General features: G+C 41.3%; 1 protein-coding gene across 2 annotated transcripts; it reads right to left on the reverse strand.

The window, feature by feature from the left end:
- Positions 1-223: 223 nt before the first annotated feature.
- ANXA7 (annexin A7) lies at positions 224-19570 on the reverse strand. 2 transcript variants are annotated; one of them, XM_069460122.1, is made up of 14 exons: positions 19488-19570; positions 15813-15867; positions 13532-13736; positions 12783-12893; positions 11689-11741; positions 10883-10948; positions 9918-10020; positions 8650-8744; positions 7633-7746; positions 7237-7407; positions 4951-5121; positions 4798-4873; positions 3328-3440; positions 224-1794 (listed from the first exon to the last, which is right to left on the reverse strand). In XM_069460122.1, the coding sequence occupies exons 2-14, from the start codon at positions 15864-15866 to the stop codon at positions 1672-1674; spliced, it is 1455 nt and encodes a 484-aa protein (XP_069316223.1). In that variant the 5' UTR covers position 15867; positions 19488-19570; the 3' UTR covers positions 224-1671. The 2 variants fall into 2 exon arrangements, with proteins under 2 accessions (XP_069316223.1, XP_069316224.1); XM_069460123.1 differs by lacking the exon at positions 10883-10948.
- Positions 19571-22775: the final 3205 nt, after the last annotated feature.

The following is a 22775-nucleotide window of genomic DNA, read 5'->3' on the forward strand; positions in this document are numbered from 1 at the left end:
AGAAAGACAATATATCGAACATCTAATATTTAAAAAAGAAAAAAAATCATAGTTGGAGACGTCAATACCCCATTCTCAATAACAGACAGAAGAATAAGAAGGAAAAAGAGGCCTTATATAATAAACCAACTAGATCTAACAGACACATCCACAATACTCTAACAGCAGCAGCATAAACATTCTTTTAAAGCACAAATGGGATATTCACACCTGTTATGTTGGCTATTATCAAAAATATAAGGATTGGCAAGGATGTGAAGAAAAGGGAACCCTTGTATGCTGTTGATAGGAACGTAAATTGGTACAGCCATTATGGAAAAAGCTACAGAGCTTCCTCAAAATTGAAAAACAGAACAACATTATATGATCCAGCAATAGCACTTCTGGGTACATACCTGAAAGGAAATCAGCATCTCAAGAAATACGTGCACTCCCATGTTCACTGCATCATTATTCACAATAGCTAAGATACGGAAACAACCCAACTGTCCACTGGTAGATGAATGGACAAAGATTATGGTATATATACACACAATGGAATGTCGGCCTTTAAGAAGAAAATCCTGCCATTTGTGACAATGTTGCTGAACTATGAAGATGGTGGAGAACATTATGCTAAGTGAAATAAGCCAGACACAAAGAGAATTACTACATGTTGCTTGTACATGCAATCTAAAATAGTCAAACCTGGACAGAGTGGTAGTTGTAAGAAGTGGGGGGTATGGAAAATGAGGAGATGCTGGCCAAAGGGTACAAACTTTCAGTTATTAGTAAAAGAAGTTACTTAGAAGAAAAAAAAATCTTTCATTTATAATATGTATTTAAGTTCTAGAGATCTAATGTACAGAATGGTAACTATAATTCATAATAATGTATTGCACCACTTGCAATTTTCTAATGTAGATTTTAAGTGTTTTCACAAGGAAAAAAAATGATGTCAGGTGACAGGTAATTAGCTTGAGCTAAACTGTATGAATCATTACACAAGGAATACTTATATCAAAATACCATATTGTACACCTTTAATATACGCAAAATTTATCAATCATACTTCAATTAAGAAAACAACTAGAAAAAAGTAGTCTGTATTTTAAGCATATACACATTTGACCCTTTCTAAAAAAGTACTATAGGTAATACTAATCTATTTTCTACGTGGAAAGTGTGAACGAATATAGAACACCAATTTATGCAAGATGCGATGCAAATTACTCTTCTAGGTCAAAAGAGACGAACTTTTAAAATAGTAATACAGTTTTGACATACTACCAACTCTAACTATCCAATAGACCTAGTAGGATTTTGGAAGGCAGAGTTTTCAGCAACTTTTTAAAAAATTATACATTATTACACAGAATTAGAGATTGTTTTGATTTTTATTTGATTTGACATCCTGATTAGAATAAGATTAGTGAGAATGAAGCTTAAGAAACATTATGATATTACTACATCATAGTGATATGGCTTTACACTGATTGTATATAAAGAAAAAAATTAGAATTAAGGCAAGAACAACATGTGCAGACCAAGCACATTGCCCTGACATAGTCCTTAGTAAAAACCTCTTTTGGTTACGTGATGGTTGATATTGCTGCATGCAGGTCAGTCACTGCTTTGAAGGATAAGCTATGAATAGCTTCATTCATGGAAAAAAAAAAAAAAAGATCCTTCCTACTGGCCCACAATGGCCAGAAGCAGCCTTCGATAATCTCCACTCGTGTCACTTGCAATCATTGTGCCCAGGGTCTTCTGATACATCTGAGTAAACATCTGTTTTATCTGCACAAGATCAATCTGCATAAGAAATGATATTTCTGATGTTAGAAAAAAATCTCTCAAAAGAAAACTGGTATTTATTAAAACTGGTATTTAAATAATGACAAGATCGTAATAAAAGCTGAGGGGAGGAAAATCACCAAGTGACTGATGTTTTATAGCTTATATTCATACCCAACAAAGGTCTGATTCACTGCTCTGTAAAATATTGGATAAGGGCAGTATTAGTTTCATCTACTATTCCAAAAAGTAGTCATTTAACAAACATTTGGTAGGATGGCTATTATCAAAATAGAGAATAGTAAGTGTTGATGAGGATGTCAACAAATGGGAACACTTGCACACTGGGGAAAAGTGTGCAGCTGCTGTGGAAAATAGTATGGTGATTCCTAAAAACTAACAAACTGAAAAACGAAAAAGCCCCATAGAATTACAATATGATCCAGCAATTCCACCTCTGGGTATACACCCAAAAGAAGTGAAAGCAGGGACTTGAACAAGTATTTGTACACCCATACTCACTGCAGTATTAACAGCAAACAGTGGAAGCAACCCACGTGTACCTAGGCAGATGAATGAATAAGCAAAAGGCAGCATAGCCATAAGGACTATGATTCAGCCTTAAAAAGGAAGGGAATTCTGACACACGTTAGAACATGGATAAACCTTAAGGACATTAGGCTAAGTGAAGGAAGCCAGTCACAAAAGGACAAATACTGAATGACTCCACTCATCTGAGGTACCTAGAGAAGTCAGACATAGGGACAGAAGTTACTATTTAATGGGTAGAGTCTGTTTTACGCGCTGAAGAGTTCTGGAGATGGCTGATGGCGACCGTTGCACAACAATATCAATGTACTAAATGCAACTTAAAGATGGTTAAAACAGCAAATTTTATGTTCCACATATTATATCACCACTTAAAAAAAGATCCTGCTTAGAAAATTTAAGCCTAAGAACAAATAAAGTTTTTTCAAAACATATTTTGGTGGTTTTCTTAAAAAATGATCTACCTTCTTTAGTAAAATCTAGTAGCGTATGTTCTTTAAATTTTAAAAAGTTCGATCAATATATAAATCTAAGGTAAAAAAATCTGAGGTTATATTTAGGTAAAGAGATAATGAATTTTTTAAAACTCGTTTTACTATTAATAAGGGATGCTAAATTTTGAGAACTTTGATATCCAATAGGATTAATTTACATAGCTCTTTCATGTAATTTTTTATATATGCAAAGTAAAAACCGAAAGATAAATGTCAACTTCCCGTAAGCTAGTACTCTCCATGGACCTTCTCAAGTAGGAAAACTCTTGGTTTCTGTCTTCATGGAGGCACCGCGGCTTTGTTTCACTCACGCAAGCCTCTCCCACAGCCACAGAAAGTGAATACTGTGCCTCATGTTAATATCACCGCTCTCACCAGTGACAAAGAGCTCTTTCTTAACATCAGTCCTGCCGAACTAACAACCAACTGGGAAATTTTTAAGAAATCAACTTTTAAGAAATCAACATGCAACATCAAGTAAGCCCAAAGAGAAAAAGCCCTGTCTCACCTCACTTCGAGTGACCACAATCCTGACCAGGGTGGAGTCATCTGTGCCGGCACCTTTCATAGAATAGTAGAGCCTCTCAGCAAAGAAGGCGGGGCGGTTCAGGGCACACTGCACTGCAAGTTAGACACGCTTCAGAAATGGAATCATGACTTGACAAGTCTATCCCTCCAACTTCATTTATCGCTTCCAGCCTGCCTGTTTCTTTCTTTCTTTCTTTTTTTTTTTTTTAAAGAGACACAGTCTCACTGTGTCAGGCTGGAGTGCAGCTATGCTATCACAGCTCACTCTAACCTTGTACTTCTAGGCTCAAACCTCCTGCCTCAGCCTCAGCCTCCTGAGTAGCTGGGACTACAGGCATGCACCACCTTGCCCAGCTAATTTTTTAAATATTTTGTAAGTTTGAGGTCTTACTATGTTGCCCAGGCTGGTCTCGAGCTGCTAGCCTCACAGGATTCTCCTGCCTTGGCCTCCCAAAGGGCTGGGACTACAGGCATGAGCCACTGTGTCCAGGTACCGCCATTGATTATTTTCTACGTAATCATCTCAGAAACCTGAGGTGAGTTGGGGATGTTCTCTCCCCCTTGATTTTTCTCAGCATCCAACTTCCTAACTGCATCAGACAGATTACCTTCAATTCTAGAAGATCCCCTTTGGCCAATAAATCTTATTTTCTCTCCATAGTTGCAGTGACTTAGATTCTGTACATGTTTTCCCTTTACAGTATGAAAATCTGTAGCATCTATGCCCTAGTAATACCTCACACCAAAAGGAATAATGACAAAAATCTGAATTCTAAAAGATGAGAATATCATCTGGCTCAGAGATGGATATGAGATACTCTCCAATTTAAAAGCGAAAACACAGATTTGAGCAAAGATTTCAAAGCGATGCTCAGAAATCTGACAGGTTTTCTCTTTGGAAAATTCACTTAGCAAAGTCTCCCCCTGCAGATGACAGAGATGTACTAACTGTATGTTTTTACTTTCACTACAACTACTATAGTAACATTTATAAGACATTCCATTGCTAATACCAATGTGTTACTAATATTCTCCTTAGTCCTATATTATCAATGAGAATGAAATCGTTTGTTTAATTTCAAAAGAGAAAAGGGTCTCAGGGCTGAGGACTTAAAAGATATGTTTAGGGGGCTCAAAATGTTTTAATGTGGCACCAGTAGTTCCTTAGGGCTTTCCCATTCACCTTAAAGGAAGTGCTACAATCTATGAGACACTGTTGCATCGTTCCCAAGAAAGTCATATAGATGAAGGCCAAATAATCGCAGAACAACCTTATGTGATCACATCAACCATTCATAGGAAATTGCACTAAAAAATATAGAATTAGCTCAGCTACTGCCTAAGCAGATTCCAGGAGGCTATATTAATTATCATCACTTAATGGGAACAGACTATTCAAAGTTCCCATTCATTTAAAAACAAAGCAAAACAAAGCACAAAAGTATCTTACAGATGGTCTTCAAACCACTTTCAACATATCCGGAAAACTCACGGCCCACACTGCTTAACAAATCTCGATTAGCCATCTGCAAAGAAAAATTACAGGGTTAAATATTTTCACATCTTAGAATAGAAGCCAAATCCTCAAAAGAAAAGCTCATACCCTAGAATAAGCCTCCATGGTAGCTTTCAGCTGAGGAAAGCTTCTCGTGGCAAGGACCATGTTAAAGCAAGATTCATCTGTCCCTAGTCTTCCCTCACCGGCTTGATAGAGACGCTGAGCATCTTCCTGAGCCATTTGGTGGTTTACATTCTGGTTCTCATCACGATTTCCCTGCAAAAGAGAAAGGCAGGAATTAGTAGAAGGAAATAAAAGTTCTATTAAATTTTTGTTCCAACCTAGTCACTTTGGGATTTAAAGGGACAATTTAAATAAATGATCATGGTTTAATGATGTTATGTTAACACGAGAGCTTTCAGAGATTTGAGAGCTAAATTAAACCAGAAAAGGTATAAACTAAAATATTTTCACTAGGAGATATAAACTACCACTGAAGTGGAGAAAGTATAACTCTCCTTAGCTTGGATTTAAAATCAGTATACATTGTACTGAGTTCTACTTTGCATTCATTCATACAACTGAAAGGTACTGAGCACTTTCTTTGTGTCAGGCACTATGTTAGGTGGCAGGGACACAAGATAGACAAGGTCCCTGCCCTCAAGGAGTTTAAGTCTGGGGAGAAAGGATATAATAAGGAGGCTTCATAAACTTCCTTTCCTTCATCTAAGTGTAACCTTAATATGTATTTATTATTACTACATATGTAAAAATGACACATGTGCTTTTTAGAAGAAGCTATAAATAACCCAAGTGCTGCTAGACTATGCCAGTTTGTATGCCAAATTCTTCCCTGGGATAGGAGACAAGGTGGGAGGGAGGAGGCAGCTGGTTTCTCTCAAAACTAGAAACCCAAACCCAAACCAAGGAAAGGCTGCCCTCTACAGTCTCAGTGACCGCTCAATGAACACAACAGAAAGACTGGAGAGATGCTCCTTGAAGGTGGAGAACTGTCTTCTGAAGAGCACCTGGCACAAGGAATATGTACAGGCATATTCTAAATGGGCAACTGAATACAGCACAGGCAAAGGTGCTCAGGAAAAACTTCCCAGATTTTTGCTTTTGGATTTATACATACAACATAGTCCCACCCTGGGGGACTCTTCTGCTCACACCCTGGAAAAGGTATGGCCTTGAACCTTGCACAAAGAAAAACCATGCACCTCATGTAAAGTCCTAATAATCATTCTTTAGCATTAAATGTCTGTTCCTGCTCTTTTTCCTTCTTCTTGTTGTTCCTTTTACATCCTAATGTGCTTCCCTGCTCTGTTACTCTGATGTAGGTAAATTCAGTTTCCTTCAATCCATTTACTTTCTTTTCATTTCCACATCCACCCACTTTTGTGCTCTATCCTTTCTGCAACTACTTCCCCTGGCTCTTAGGAGCCCCTCCTCTGCTTTTAGATCCCGCAAGACAGTCCAACCCTGTGCACTAGCAGGACAGCCCATACCTTCTGATATTGAATAGTCTTCTGCATCATCTCTATCAAACACACCCTCATCATCTCATCCCAAGTGTGTTCCTAATACCATTTCAAATACCCTAATTAGAGTATTTTCTGTCAATTCTGTAGCACATCTGGGAAATCAGAATAAGGAAGGTGCTACTCACAGTATTACTGTGAACCCTAAAATATTTTTCTGCATTTCTGGCTCTTCTCACATGGTCCTCATCTCCTCTAGCACTTCAACAGCAGTCCTGCATGTCTTCAGTTAATGGTCCAGTGTAATAGGCAGGACAGTGACAAGCTTAAATGTACAGTTTCAGGCCAGGTGCAGTGGGTCACACCTGTAATCCCAGCACTTTGGGAGGCCGAGGTGGGAGGATTGCTTGAGGCCAGGAGTTCAAGACCAGCCTGGGCAACATAGCGAGACCTTCTCTCCCCAAAAAATAAAAAAATTAGGCAGGAGTGGTGGTGCATGCCTGTAGGGCTAGCTACTATGGAAGCTGAGGTGGATGGATCACCTGAGCCCAGAAGTTCAAGGCTGCAGTGAACTATGACCACACCACTGCACTCCAGCCTGGCTGACAGAGTGAGACTATGAGTCAAAATAAATGAACAGTTTCATTCTAGCCACAGAGCCTCAAGCGGGTTTCTGATTCCATACAACCTTAAAGAGGTTAATTTCTGATTCCTTACAAAAGCCAGATTTGCAGAAATAAATCACAATAGTAACTACAAAGACATCTGTACACTGGATTCAGTGTTACCCCTCTTAAAAATGGCAATATTTCAAGGTTGCTAAATATCAAAAGGAATAAAGAATGCTCACTGGCAACAGGCCATAAAGTTCCCTTCACCCACACACATACATTCATGTTACACTCACCTGGCACATGGATACAAGTAAACGTTCAAAATGCCCTGATGTATCTGACCTAATGTCCTTTTCAAGGTCTCGTCCAAATTCTGATTGATAACATCTGACAATTTCTCGGATTTCCTGATTTGTTCTTGTGCACAAAATCTCAATCAATACACGCTCCTGAGTTCCTGCTCCCTATGTGAAATGAAAGGAAAATTATATAAAAGAAAATCAAAATTTCTAGAAGTAATTAAATCTTACTGTTTCACCAAGTATTTCTTTGTTCTCTAGAATCGTAAAAGTATATATTCAGATGATGTGAAATAAGGTATTGCTTTATCACTGTAAATTCAGAACTGTGATCATTTGTGGGGTTTTACAAACGAACTAGGGTAAAATACCACAAATAAAATGTAGTACCTGCATCGCGTTCCGTAAACTCCAGGCATCATAATATGTAGGAGGCATGAACAGGGCAAGGATTAGTTCTTCCATATTTCCACTTAACTCTGATTTGAGATCTTTGATTAAATCCTATATTAATTACAAATGCAAGCTTAGTACATGTGCTCTCCAAATTTTGTCACTGACATCTTTTTATAGAAAATATGGGGCTGGGTACAGTGGCTTATGCCTGTAATCCCATCACTTTGGGAGGCCCAGGCAGTAGGATCACTTGTGGCCAGGAAATCAAGGTTGCAGTGAGCTATGATCACACCACTGCACTCCAGCCTGGGCAACAGAGAAAGATCCTGTCTCTAAAAAACATATGGAAATAGACTTGCTTCATAAAAACCTGAATTTCAAATCTGATTATGTAAGAAATATACATATTTAAAGTTTGTTATACTCAAGCAGATGTATTTTATTCATTCTATCAATAAACAATAATAATTATTTTGTTGTTTTCGAGCTGAGGTCTTACTATGTTTCCCAGGCTGGTATGGAAATCCTGGGTGCAAGTGATCCTTCCCCCTTAGCCTCCCAAGTAGCTGGGATTACAGGCACATGCCACCATGCCTGACTAATAACAAATCCACAGTTCTACCACTGTAACAGATACAAAGACAAGACATACATGAAACAAACAATAGTTCAAGCCTCCCAAGTGGCTGGGACTCTATACTTGGCTAATTTTTTCTATTTTTAGTAGAGATGGGGTCTCGCTCTTGCTCAGGCTGGTCTCAAACTCCTGACCTCAAGTGATCCTCCCGCCTTGGCCTCCCAGAGTGCTAGGATTATAGCCGTGAGCCACCATACCTGGCCGAAAAAGGCTTTTAAGAGTAGCAAATAGCAAATATACCACTTCTGAGGTCTCTGAAGTCTAGCTGTCTCTCTGTACCCACAGATACTAATAAAAAAAAGATAGTATTCCAATCTGACATGAATGCAGAGTCTACTGGCCACTGCTGATGTTCACTCAAGAAAAAAACATACCTTGCCATACATGGTCTTAAAAGCTGCTTTAATTTTTTGCCTCTGATCATTGGAACGGTTGGCCACAACATCCACAATTGCTTGCTCGTCTGTCCCTGGAAGAACCATACATTTTTTTTTTTTTTTTTTGAGAGAGAGAATCTCGCTCTAGTGCCCTGACTAGAGTGCAGTGGTGTGATCATGGCTCACTGCAACCTCCAACTCCCGGGCTCAAGCAATCTTCCCGCCTCAGCCTCCCGAGTAGCTGGGACCACAGGCATGTGCCACCACTCCTGGCTAATTTTTTCTATTTTTAGTAGAGACAGAGTCTCACTCTTGCTCAGGCTGGTCTCAAACTCCTGAGCTCAAGTGATCCTCCCACTTCGGCCTCCCAGAGTGCTAGGATTACAGGTGTGGGCCACCATGTCCAGCTCCAGACATGTTTAAGTGAGGACAAAGTCTGTGCTGGGTGCTCCTTGAGGTTATCTCTTAGAATGCTTACAAGGTACTAGGTACTAGATTAAATTGAGGTGTGTGTACCAAGGCTGACACATAAACTTGGTTTATGATATAAGGTTTTATAACCAGCTCCATAAACAAGAAAATTTTTTTTTTATAGTTTTTTTGTAGTTCTCTTATGCTTCAAGTTCCCAGGCCAGTAAGATTTGCTGACCAGAACTTGGTAACTTTCAGTTGCACTGATGCATTCCCTTTTGTGTTTCTTTCCCAGCCTTTTGAAGCTTTACTCCATTGGTTTGTCCAGAGAAGATAAGTGATGCCCCACCACAGATTGTGCCCTAAGTCCCCCTAGGCAGCCTACTCCCTGCATCCTGCCTGCACACAAGGCTGAACGAATGACCAATATTAATGCCCAGCTCATTATACTACTAAAATCCCCACCCTGGGAGGGACTTATCCACCATTCTTTGATCATGGGATCTGTGTACTAGCATGATTTCTCACTTTACTTGCGTGCCCTGCATTCCACCCCAAACATGTAATGATGCTCACTCCCCTCATGCATTATTCATTTCACCTCCAGAAAAACCCGACCCTGTTGATTGGGAACACAGATCTGAGACAGTTCATACCTCCCCCTCCCAGTAGATACATCCACTGTAGTAAATCTTTTCTTCCTGGACAATCCTCATTGTCTCAGTAATTGGCTTTCTGTGCGGCGAGCAACAGAGAACCCCCCCATTGTGGGTTTGTTAACAGTTCATTTTTACTTTAGAATTAATCACTTTAACTTATTATCAATATAAAAGACAAACACCTGTTTTCCTTACCAAAACCCTTCATTGCTTTACGGAGAATTTCTGCATCTCTCATAGCATCGAAGTTGGCAGCTGGTCTGACTGTTCCTTGAGTGCCCTGAGTCATCGCAGCAGGCTGAGAACAAAAGGCATAAAATCCAAATCAGGACTTCCAATAAGTTTCTAACAAAGAAACTTAAAGACTTCCAGAGACATCATTCTTAGGAAAGAAGGCCAGTGTTTGGGTTTTAGGGCAAGGATATAAGCATTTTAATACCAGAGCTCATTCTAGAACAGATAGGAAAGACCTATGCACACCTCCAGACAGAATTTTCTCCTGCTAACGGACACCCAGACATCCAACTTGCAGGAGAAAAGATGGTCAAACCTGTGAAATTAAAGTTACAAATCTTGTCTTTCAATAATAGCTGTGTAGTCCTAGACAAGTTTCTCAATCTCTCTAAAGCTCAAATTCCTCAAATCAGGAAAATAAGCAGCCCCCCCACCCCCAAAAAAAAGTATCACTAAGGTGCTTCTCTTCCGATACTGTAATCCTTCTCCTACTCCAGGCTAAAACAAGCTTGAAAATGCTAGATCTTTATAAATATACAGTATGGAAATCAATAAGAAAATCAAGACAAATCTACGCATAAAAGTATACTGCTTATTTTCCTAGTACCTTAAATACGATATAAAAAAATTAACAAGGCAATTTAAGAATAAAACAGTATTAAGTTAAGGAGCTATACAGAGATAGGGTAAAGATCTGAAATATGAAATCAGAGAGTTTCCCAGCAGGGCTACTAATAAATCAAGTCAAGACTTAACTGGATACCATGTTTAAAGCCCTGCCAATCACTACAGGGACATACAGATAAAATAGATAACATCTGAGTCCTAAAGGAAGTAGTGAGAGATAAATATATGAGAAGTCAGAAACAACTAAAAGCACATACAGGGTACCCAGTGATTAGTCAACATTAGAAAACCTTACTCACTTCACTGATATAATCCAAAGAAACAGGAGAGAAAACAGGATAGGAAGGAAAGGATTCTGTATTGATCTGAAAGAAAAGTGGGAAGTATAAAGGTAAAAGTGGAAAACAAAAACCACCATTCATAAACCACTGCCAGAAATACCAATCAACAAATCGCCCAAGTTCATAGTTATAACTGCTAGTAAGGGCAGGGAAGAGGTAATAGAACTAAAACCAATGCCAAGAGCCATTGTGAATCTCTAGGATAAACCATGAGCATTATCACCTGTGAGAAAGACCTCTGCGTATCTTATCAGAGGCATTGGGACAGTATTTAAAGCAGATGGACTAAAGAGAGCACAAGGTCTAACCGAAGCAAAAATTAAAGTGTTAAGTTACTGTCACAGACCGTTTCCTCTGCTTCGTGGAAACCTCTCTCAGCAAAGGAGTGGTACCCTTCTTTGGCATTATCCCTTTACCTAGACTAAACTTAAAAGGTAGGATTAGGCCAAGCATGGCGGTTCATGCCTGTAATCCCAGCACTTTGGGATGCTGAGGCAGGAGGACTGCTGGAGGCCAGGAGTTTGGGATCAGCCTGGGCAACATGAGACCCCCCACAGCCAAAGAAATTTAAAAATTAGTCAGGCATGATAGCACACACCCATAATCACTGCTATTGGGAAGGCTTAGGTGAGAGGATCACTTCAGCTCAGGAGTTCAAGGTTACAGTGAATTGTGATTGCACCTCTGTACTCCAGTCTGGGTGACAGAGGGAGACCCTGTCTCAAAAACAAAAACAAAAACAAAAAAAGTAGGAGTAAACATACCTGACTAGGGTAAGGAGCTTGTCCTCCAGGATACTGTCCTCCAGGAAAGCCACCTATATGTTAAAAAAAAAAAAAAAAAAAAAGAAAGAAAATGTACAGCAAATAGGCATTACATAATCGAATTTTTCAAAACAGCATTGATTATTATGAATACGGAAACATAAGAACATTCACACTATGATATTCACCAGGATCATTTTTTAAATATTATAATTTACTGAATCTAAAATCAGCTTTGGTCATAAGAACCCTTTTTTTGAGACAAGGTCTCACTGTCGCCCAGGTTGGAGTGCAGTGACACAGTGTATAGCTCACTGCAACCTCCGACTCCTGGGCTCAAGTGATCTTCCTCTCAGCCTCCCGAGTAGTTGGGACTACAGGAACGCACCACCACACCTGGCTGATTTTTCCATTTTTTGTATAGACAGGGTCTCGCTCTTGCTCAGGCTGGTCTTAAACTCCTGGGCTCAAGCGATCCTCTTGCCTCGGCCTCCCACGGTGCAAGGATTACAGGCATGAACCACCGTGCCCAGCCAAGAACCTTTTTAATATTCCATGTCCTACATAAGATCCTAACAAACAATACTTATTTTTCCCCCACGCTTGAACCAGATAAAGTGCCATGGCGCCAGCCTACCTCACAGCAAGCTCAAACTCCTGGGCTTAAGCAATCCTTCTGCCTCAGCCTCCCGAGTAGCTGGGACTACAGGCATGTGCCACTATGCCCAGCTAATTTTTTTTTTCTATGTATTTTTTTAGCTGTCCAGATAATTTCTATTTTTAGTAGAGACAGGGTCTCGCTCTTGCTCAGGCTGGTCTTGAACTCCTGACCTCGAGCAATCCTCCCGCCTCGGCCTCCCAGAGTGCTAGGATTACAGGAGTGAGCCACCGCGCCCGGCCAGCTTCATTTTATTGATTAAGCTTTTCCATCAAATTAATATATTTCATGAAACCATATATTTAAAATTATTTATAGAAATGCATAAACATTTACTGAAGACCATCCCAAATATAAACTAAGTTCTCTCGATGGCAGGCAATCAAAAAACTCAAAATGCCATGATATTGTTTTTCTGTGGTCAGCTGGTACCTACCAGGTAGTGGGACCTGTGCTGGACCACCGCCATAAGACTGTGAAGGTGGCTGTGGATAGCCGGGAAAGCCTGCTCCACCTGGTGGGACTCCAAATCCTTGGCCTGGAGGAACTAGAGAAAAGGACAGTTCAAAAAACTACAGTGACAATACATGACTGCGGAGATAACTTTAGAAAAATGTCTACTGTTAACAATGGAAAAAATATGCTATTAATGCTGTAACAGCAGTCCCTTTTTGTCTAAACTCAGAACTTCAACTTCTCAACAACCCTTTCCCCTGAAAAGATAAAAATTTTTAAATTTTACTTTATTCATCTTCCTTATTAACTTACAAAAGTCTTTTTAACCTTTGGATAAGGCTGTCCTAAAGGTCACAGTCATGTTAATTCAAGTGTCTTAATCATGTCTTAAGATTACAAATAACCATACGAAGCAACTGTTTGTCCATTTAAAAAACAAACAAACAAACAAGATTACAAATAACCAAGGGATTATATGTTGGTCCTTTATTACCATTAAATTTATTGCAATTCCCTTCACAACAGAATGTCTGAAAACTGCTCCCAGCTTTCATACCCCCTGAGAACTTTTATCCCTCTATCTTGCCAGCTAGGTCCCTTACCATCTAAGGTTAGCTAAGAGTGACTCTGATCTCATACAAAACAAGCAAGAATGAACAGGATAAAGGAGAGAAGGAACAAGTGTTACAACACTCCCAAATCATCACCAATTCCACACCCATAACTCACCTCCAGGATAGGATGGAGCTCCCCCTGGCTGTGGGGCACCAGGATAGCCTCCAGGGGATGGATAACCTCCAGGTGCAGGGTAGCCTCCAGCTCCTGGGTAGCCACTACTTGGCACTTGTGGGTAAGCACCTCCTCCCACTGGAGGAAAGCCACTAGGATAAGGATACTGACCTGGAGGGGGAAAAGATGATTCCTGACCTGCAGGCTGAAAAATGAGAATAATTTTAAATGAATGTGCTCACAGAAAAATATGACCTATCTAAAAATAAAGAACAGAGATTACCATTAAGGTATAGCTTCTTTAACTTTTTAAAAGTCCCATTAGAAATCTTGGTGTCTTATTCTAGTTCATAGGTATACTAGTTTCTCAGGACACTTGTCAGAATACAGTTAAATTTAATTCTACTTGGGTGAGGCAAAGAGGGTTTTTTTTTTTTTTCTCTATTTGGCAGTCAGAACCAGGTTCTTCACAAACCTCAAGGCTGCAGGAACTAACAAAGCTCATTAGTTTCTCCATTTTCCTAGCATCTGGAAACATGAGAGAGATCCTCCTCTCTCTATACCCTAAAGGGGTATGCATGGGCCCAGTGTGGTGGCTCACACCTGTAATCCCAGGACTCTGGGAGGGCAAGCGGGGAGGATTGCTTGAGGTCAGGAGGTCGAGACCAGCCTGAGCAAGAACAAGACCCCGTCTCTACTGAAAATAGAAAAAAAATAGCCACATGTGGTGGTGCAAGCCTACAGTCCCAGCTACTTGGGAGGCTGAGACAGAAGGATCACTTGAGCCCAGGAGTTGCTCTGAACTAGGCTGACATCACAGTACTCTAGCCTAGGCACAGAGCGAGATACTGTCTCAAAAAAAAAAAGGAAAAAGGAATTCATAGCTTTCTTGCAATACACCTGGATTTGCTGCATAATATTAAAAAAAAAAAAAAAAAAAAAAAGATGACCTGAGTCACAAATGGAGTGTGACATTTTGGACTTAACAGTTCAGACCACAAAATGTCTAAGAGTGGCAAAGATTGTTACATGTTCACTAAACTCTTCTTCCCCAGGCCACAAAGCTAGAGACATTACATTTCCCTGACCCCCTTACAGTTAGGTAGGACCACATGATTGAATACCAGTGAATAAACACAGACAGAAATGATGTACACCACTTCCAGCCTAGCCCCTAAAAACCTCTGCCCAATCCTCTATGTTCTCTCTCTTCCTTCATCTGTCAGCCATGAGTAGAGGATCCAGTGGAAGACTCTAAGGCGCCAAAGAATGGTATTATAAAATCAATACAAAGGAGAAGTCTGGGAACCAAAGCCTCCTCCCACCCAACTCCTACCGCACCACTGACTTCCAGGAGACTGAAGCAAGCAAGAAATATGTTTTCATTGTGCTAAGCCACTGAGATTTGGGAGTTGTCTGTTTCGGCAATTACACTGACTGAAATGGTTGCCAAAGTCCAGTTTAGTACATAGCGACTTGGGAACATATTCATAGTACTCATCCTTCCTGTGATAAATTCACAACAGCTATATGTTCACTTTGTATGAGTATATACATATTATCATTAACCTGTATAGGCCTTTCTATTCTCCCAGCGTTAGATAATAGCACTTCATACTTAAGAGTATGAAACTGAAATGTTTAGTTCTTACTTACACCTCAGCTCTAAGTTTAGTCCTCACAGTAGTACAGCTATCAACAAGGTGGAACTCTGTAGCACACTTACAAAATGTACTCCAAATACGAAAAATCTCAGAACCACAAATCCAGGGCCCTCTGATCCACTGCAGTTTGTTACTGAGTCAAGCCCTTCTTTATTATTTTAATAACCTTCTAACATGAAGGGTAAAAACCAGTGATTCATGGGATGGACTTAGCTTACATAAATGTCTTACTGGCCCATACAGCAGTTAACATTTTTAAAAACTTCCAAATTTTAAAAAATTTGGTGCCTGAGGCCCCAGATTCAATCCCCAGCACCTCCACCAAAACAAAAAAAAAATGGGGGCAATTTCACATAAAATCCAGGTTCCCGGCTTTACCTGAAGATTTGGAGTATCTAGCAACACTGGGATGGCCTCCCTGCATGGCCGAATCAGGCTACAGCTGGCTGTAGATGAGGCAAGTGCTTTTGAGCTCCCCCATAACCCCTGCCTTCATTCACTTATTCTACACGGTACCTCTGATCTAGCATATCTGTAAGATCAGTAACGGGCTACTCCTATACAACACCTATTTCGAGGACATGAGTTATTTTAGTATTATAAGTGGCAATACTTACAGGATATCCAGGGAAAGGTGGGTAGCCTGTAGGGGGATAGCCTGGGTATGACATTCTGTAACAATAAAAAATGTTCTCTGTAATTTTTTATAAGGGTTAAGGATTTTGAAGATATACAGACACACACACAAGGTTTTATGCAAAATATTACTTCTTTCAAAAGAGTCTACAAGTCACTAAAATGTGGATGTTGGTGGTAGAAGCTTATAAAATACTTCTTCATTTCACAATTTGAGGTAATGGAGTCGGTATAGCAAAAGTTTCAACTTCCTTCCATACCACACAATTGTTGTCATACCTCAATTTACTGGTACTATTATTTAATATTTTTCTTTAAGCCAATTAATTTTTTACTTAAATTTGTTTTACACCACTTCCATAAATGGAAAACTTACCATAGGTTTCTTGCCACAAATAGACAGTAATATTAAAATGAATACATAATTATTAAAAAATGCTTTCTAGGTGCCACAGAAATCCTCTTGTATGATGAAACCATATTATGGGAAACAATGGTGTAACGGTTAAAAGTTAACATTCTAGAATCACACAAACCTGGATTAAGCCCTGGCTTTTTATTTTACTTTTGATTATGGCAAATTTCAAGCTTATTCAAAAGTAAAGATAAACCCCATGGATCCATCACCCAGCTGCAACAACCACCAATTCATGGACAATCTTGTTTCTTCAATACTCTCACTCCCCACCACTCCACTGGATTGTTTTGAGGCACATCCCAGACATTATTTCCTTTTAAACTACATATAAACCTATATATACTCCAGTATATATCTCTAAAACCAAAGACTTTATAAAAACAATTAACAAGGCTGTTTTAAAAATATAACCATGTTTCAATGTCATGATGTATTGTACTTGAAAAATAATATATATAATCATGCCATTATCACACTTCAAAGATATGAATAGTTTCTTAGTATCCTTTTTATTTTTTGAGACAGAGTCTTGCTCTGTTGCCCAGGCTAGAGTGCCATGGCATCAGCTTAGCTCATAGCAACCTCAAACTCCTGGGCTCAAGCGATCCTCCTGCCTCAGCCTCCCAAGCAGCTGGGACTACAGGCATGTACCACCACACCCAGCTAATTTTTTCTATTTTTAGTTGCCCAGCTAATTTCTTTCTATTTTTAGTAGAAAGGGGATCTCACTCTTGCTCAGCCTGGTCTCGAACTCCTGACCTCAAGCAATCCTCCTGCCTCAGCCTCTCAGACTGCTAGGATTACAGCGTGAGCCACCATGCCCAGCCAGTTTCTTAATATCAACATGTCACTGTTAAAATTTCTAGTAACTTTAAAATGTTTTTACTATTTTATTTTGCAATTGTTTATTGACCTCATGGTAGAAAATTTCAAACATTTAAAAGCAGATGGCCAGGTGTAGTGGCTCACACCTGTAATCCCAGCACTTTGAGAGGCCAAGATAGGAGGATTGTTTAGGCCAGGAGTTTGAGATCAACCTGGGCAACACATAGAGACCCCCCTCCCCCCTCCACAAAACCTGGCATACAATTCCTAAAATCCTTAATCTCCAAAGTGATATCTTTTTGTATCCTAATGAGTTGACTGATGGCCAGGTAGCTTCAGTACACAGTTGATCACCAGGAAGTCCACGATGGATTAGAGGGTTGAGATTTTCAGCACCCTCAACCTCCAGGGAGGGGAGAGGGGCTGAAGGTTAAGTTGATCACCAGTGGTTTAATCAATCATTCCACGTTATGTAATGATGCCTCCACAAAAACCCAAAGAACAGGGTTCAGAGAGCTTCCAGATAACTGAACATGTCAAGGTTGCTGAAGGGTTGCGCTCTCAGAGAGGGCATGGAAGCTCTCCATATGCATCATCTGTATTCTTTGTAATAAACTGGTAAACATGTTTCCCTGAATTCTGTGAGTTGCTCCTAAAAATTAGTTGAACACAAAGAGGGGTGGTGGGAACCCCAACTTGAAGCCAGTTGTCAGAAGTTCTGGAGGATCAGACTTGGGACTCGTGGTGGGGTAGGGTGTTCAGTCTTGCGGGACTGAGCCTTCAACTTGTGGGATCTGCTGTATATGTATAGAATATCCCTGAAAAGATACCTGAAGTAGAAAACGGTGGCTGCCTCCCGGGAGGAGAGCTGGGGCACAATGAGGAGACTTACTTTTCAATGTACCTTTAGTCCTTTCAGAATTGTGCACATATCATCTATTTCAAAAAAGACTTTTTAAAAAGTTTTTGTAAAAACCTAAACAAACCCGAGGATGACTCAACAAATTACTTGACTTTGCTCAAGGGAATAAGACTAGACTAGTGAACCCAGAGCTTTTGTTTTCTTTTAAACATTTTCTATCACCAACCACGTATAAAAAGAAAATCATTCTTGGTTTTCCAAACCATCTCCACCCAGTGAGTCAGCTAGTAAAAGGGTTGGGTCTCACTATAGGTGTCTCATAGATGGCATGAAGCCCAGGAACAGAAGAGGCAGCTGTTGCAAATTTATGGGGGGTAAACACAACACAGGAAGGGCGGCTGAAGATGGACATCAGCAGATAAGATTTTCCAACACTAGCCTCTAGGTCTGGAAGGACCATTTAAATCAGACAGCAATTTGGATGAAGAATGAGGCATGGCTAGTCTTCTGCAGGGACAAGTGGGCTGCCACCCACCCACCAGTGAGGACTGAAAGATGGCTTAAGTTTGCAGTGGCCAAAACTATCTCTTCTACCTGCCTTATCTAGTGCTTGAAACTCCTTCCTTGCCTGACAGGTAACTCATTACACTCGTTGCCTAATTAGGATAGATTACTTTAGCAGATTAGCTCCTTATCAGCTGGCAGAAATTAGGGAGTTTAAAGGCAGGCAGAGGCCAGAGACCATGCGGACAAAGGCCCGCTCTGCACACTGCGCAGTCTATTTTCGTTTTCTTTCAGCTTACAAATAAAGTCCTTTTGCTCCCCTTAATAAAAAAAGGCAGTCGGAAGATACAGTCTTCATTGCTGCCACTTTATGGTGGACATCAGCCATCTCCCTCTGTATCTTGGTTTCCTTGGGGATGGATTAGTACCACCACACGTTTGCTGCTGGTCAGGAAACAAGAATCAAATCTGGAATGCTATCCTAAAACAGTTTCCAAGAATTGTAAATCTGAGCAACGTGAGGTTTGTGCATTCTGCCTTAGCGTTCACTGAGCACAATACAAATTTCCCAAGTTTCCCTAAATTCGCTGTGTCACTGGAAAGTCTAGTCACCGGCCAGACTTAGCTTTCGGTTCTGCTCCCTGGTTTCCCTACTCAGCCTCCCTTGGGGTCGCTTCAGCAGGGCTACCCTGTGGCCTCAGCACTTCCACCTGGCGTCCATCAGCCTGAGGGCAGGGCGTCCCTCGGGTCTCCGCACCACCAAGTGGCCCGGAGGGCCGACCGACTGGACTTCGTCTTCCCGTATGCCAACCGGCCGCCTCACCCGTCCCCCCCAATGCGCCCCGGCCCGGCAGCCCCGGTCCCGAGACGCCCACACCGAGTCGCCACCACCCAGGAGGCCCACAGGGCACCTCCGCTGCGCCCGGGCGCGGGGCACACGTAGGGAGGGCCCCACCATCTCTGAGACGGCAGGCCGCAGAGCGGGTCGGGGGCGAGGTGACCGAGGCGGACTAGGGGGTGGGAAAAGGAGGGGGCGCCGTTCCTCACCTGACCCTGGGAGCAGCGTCACAGCCTAACCCTGTCGCCCGCAAGATGGAGCCGGGGCGGGCCCGGGGAGGGCGGGGCGCCGGGCCGCCGCGCAGGCCCGTGACCGTAGCGCCACAACCGGGAACGCCCCGGAGCCCGAGAGCGCGGTGAGGGCGGGGACTTTCGCTTGGTCCCGCCCCTCGGCCCCACCTGCGGGAAAAGCCCCTCCCTTTGGGTGGCCCAGCGGCTTTTATCACGTTTCGCGGTCTCAGGGACCCTCCCCCAATCTCTTTTGGCTCTTTCAAGTCAATTAGGAAGTTGCAGCAGTTCTGGGGGGATCTCGGGGCCCCTTCAGTGGTGGGCGGCAGAGAGGGGCTGAGACTGGGAGGCCGGTGCAGCCTCTCTCTGCCTCCAAAATGCCGTCCTCTGGGAGACGGCGTTTTTTAATAAGCCTTCTGTGAAAGGAATTAATATTTATTGGGAATTCTAGATAGTCGGAACTGGAGATGTACTAATCAAAACCACTACAAAAGGGATTCGAGGCTCCCCTCACGCCCTAGAGCATTAAAGACACATTAGCATTAAACATTTGAGGCAGTTACAAGGGCTCAAACTAATATCTTAACTCGTTAAGGACTTGGTATTCCACAGCAAAAACCAGTCTGTTACCTTTTACAGTGGTTCTCATAATGTAGTTGCCAAATTAGCAACACCACCTGGAAACGTTAGTAATGCAAATTCTCAGACTCCACCTTAGACCCACTCAAACTCCGGTCCAGTAATTTGTTTTAACAAGCCCTCCAGATGGTTCTGATGCACACTAAAGGTTGAAAACCATCAACCTATTACTCCACATGCTTTTCTACCTAAAAGCTTCCTCATGGGGGTGGTATGGAGTGGATTACCATTTTAAGTGGGAAGAGGAGGATAAACATGGCCCCCAAACAGGGGTGAAGTGGAAAGTATTTAATACTTGAAGTACGTCATTGCCAAATTTAACAATAGTAGACAAAACTGCACAACACTCTGGGTACCCAGCATTAATTCCTCAGCTCCCAATAGTCTGTCTACCTGGCAAATAACAAGCCTTGCTGCCCTTTCTGCCCCAGAGACGTCCATAATTTGAGTATTCCCTGAGAAGCCTGTCCTTACTACTCTGTGTACACTACTTCTATGGTGAGGTCATCCCCAACCCCTCCCTCCGCCTTAATGATGACTGTAAGAGGATATTTTCCAAACCTCTTATTTCCAGCCCACTTTTCTGAGCTGTAGGCCCAAATATCCATTATTAGCCTGTTCAGACACTACCACTACATTTCCCATTTCATCCTTTCAACTTGTCCTTCTTTCCTGGCATAAAAGGCACTTCAGGATCAGAGAGCCTTTCCTCATGTTTCCTCTGTCTAGAAAGCACTGCCCACCTTTTTACAATTATTCATCTATTTAGACTTGATCCAAAGGTTGCTCATCTCCCTCCTGGTCCAAGAAACTCTTCCTGACCTACTCTTTTTCCTTGCCTTCCCTTGGGGAGATTTACAGTACTCCCTTTTTGCACTCAACTGGACCTTTTACAGATGTCCACTGTGGCACATTTAACAGTGGAGTCAGAGCATATGAACTTAAACTTAGCAAAAACAAAACAAAATACCTCTGAAGGCCATTGTATGTTCCAACACTGTGTCAGAGTCTGGTGTTTAAGTACACATACTTTTTTTGTACAGTTAGAACAGTAATTTTGTCCGTCAGGGGACACTTGGCAATATTTGGAGACATTTTGGGTTGTCAAAACTGGGGAAGGGTGTTACTAGCATCTAGTGAGTAGAGGCCAGAGATGCTACTAAGTGTCCTACAATGTTGTAGGATGCTATAAAATATCATACAATTTCTACAGTAAACAATTATTCAGCCCAAAATGTCAACAGTGCTGAAGTTAAGAAACCCCACATCATAGTGATCTTTCTAAAGAATAAATTGCATCATATCATTCCTTCGATTAAACTTAATAGGTTCCCACTAGAACCAGAATAAAATCAAAACTCCTGACTGTGGTCTATTAGACCCTATATAATCTAGTCCCTGCCTACCCCTCCCCTCTCACCCCTTTTTACCTTCCTTCTCAATTACTAAGCTCTGGTCACAGTGGCCTTTTGTTCAAACATACCAAGCCTGTGCCCAAACACACCAGAGATTCTCAGGACTTTGCCCTTGCTATTGTTGCTACTTAAAATATTCTCCAGTGTCATCTCAAATGTCATCTCTTCAGAGAGGTACTCCCTGATATTGTAGCATTAGTAGCTGCCACTGCCACCAATATCACTACCAGTTATATACTCATTACTCGATTTAATTTTCTTTATAGTACTTAAAAGTATCTGGAATTCCATGTTTACTGTTTGTCTCCTCCACTAAAATGTAAGCTCCTTGAGAACAGGGATATCTCTATAGCCCAGTAGTAGGTGTTCATTAAATAATTGACTATCTGATGGGCTATAATACGGCCCCTAAAACCAAGCCAACTATGTCATCTGATGATCAACTACAGATTTCTTCCAATACTGGAGGAAAAACTGACTCTAATACACCTACTGAGAGGATCTATGGTAGTCCTATCCTAAGGGATTTTCAAAGGTAGTTTTGAAAATATTTTTTTTTTTACTTCATGTGCTGACTTTAGAATATATAATTATTATATTGTGCTTGCTCATGTCAATCTCTTGTTTTTTGTTTTTTTTTTTTTTTTGAGACAGAGTCTCACTCTGTTGCCCAGGCTAGAGTGAGTGCCGTGGCGTCAGCCTAGCTCACAGCAACCTCAAACTCCTGAACTCAAGCGATCCTCCTGTCTCAGCCTCCCGAGTAGCTGGGACTACAGGCATGCGCCACCATGCCCGGCTAATTTTTTCTATATATATGTTTTTTTAGCTGTCCATATAATTTCTTTCTATTTTTAGTAGAGATGGGGTCTCGCTCTTGCTCAGGCTGGTCTCGAACTCCTGAGCTCAAACAATCCGCCCACCTCGGCCTCCCAGAGTGCTAGGATTACAGGCGTGAGCCACCGCGCCCGGCCTCTCATGTCAATCTCTTATTAAACTAAAACACTTTAAGGGAAGAAGCCATCTTAGAATCTCAGCATTTAGCATGAAGCTAGACAATTAAAATGTTACATACTATCACCACCATTCTACTAAGTTGGAAATTTTTGTGTCACCTGTTTCTGTGTAGTTTGCCTCCTGATTAGACTCTGACTGACAGATATACCATCCTTCATCAATCACAATCAGTAACTATATCCTATAAATTTTACTTTCATGT

This window comes from Eulemur rufifrons, chromosome 28 (genome assembly GCF_041146395.1).
Source record: "Eulemur rufifrons isolate Redbay chromosome 28, OSU_ERuf_1, whole genome shotgun sequence".
NCBI lineage: Eukaryota > Metazoa > Chordata > Mammalia > Primates > Lemuridae > Eulemur > Eulemur rufifrons.

Coding starts and splice junctions, on each gene's coding strand:
- ANXA7 (XM_069460122.1), bottom strand. CDS start 15,866: ATGTCATACCCAGGCTATCCCCCTACAGGCTACCCACCTTTCCCTGGA. Junction 8,745..9,917: donor TAAAGCAATGAAGGGTTTTG/GTAAGGAAAACA, acceptor TGGTTCTTCCAG/GGACAGACGAGCAAGCAATT. Junction 5,122..7,236: donor TACTTGTATCCATGTGCCAG/GTGAGTGTAACA, acceptor TCTCTTTTGCAG/GGAAATCGTGATGAGAACCA.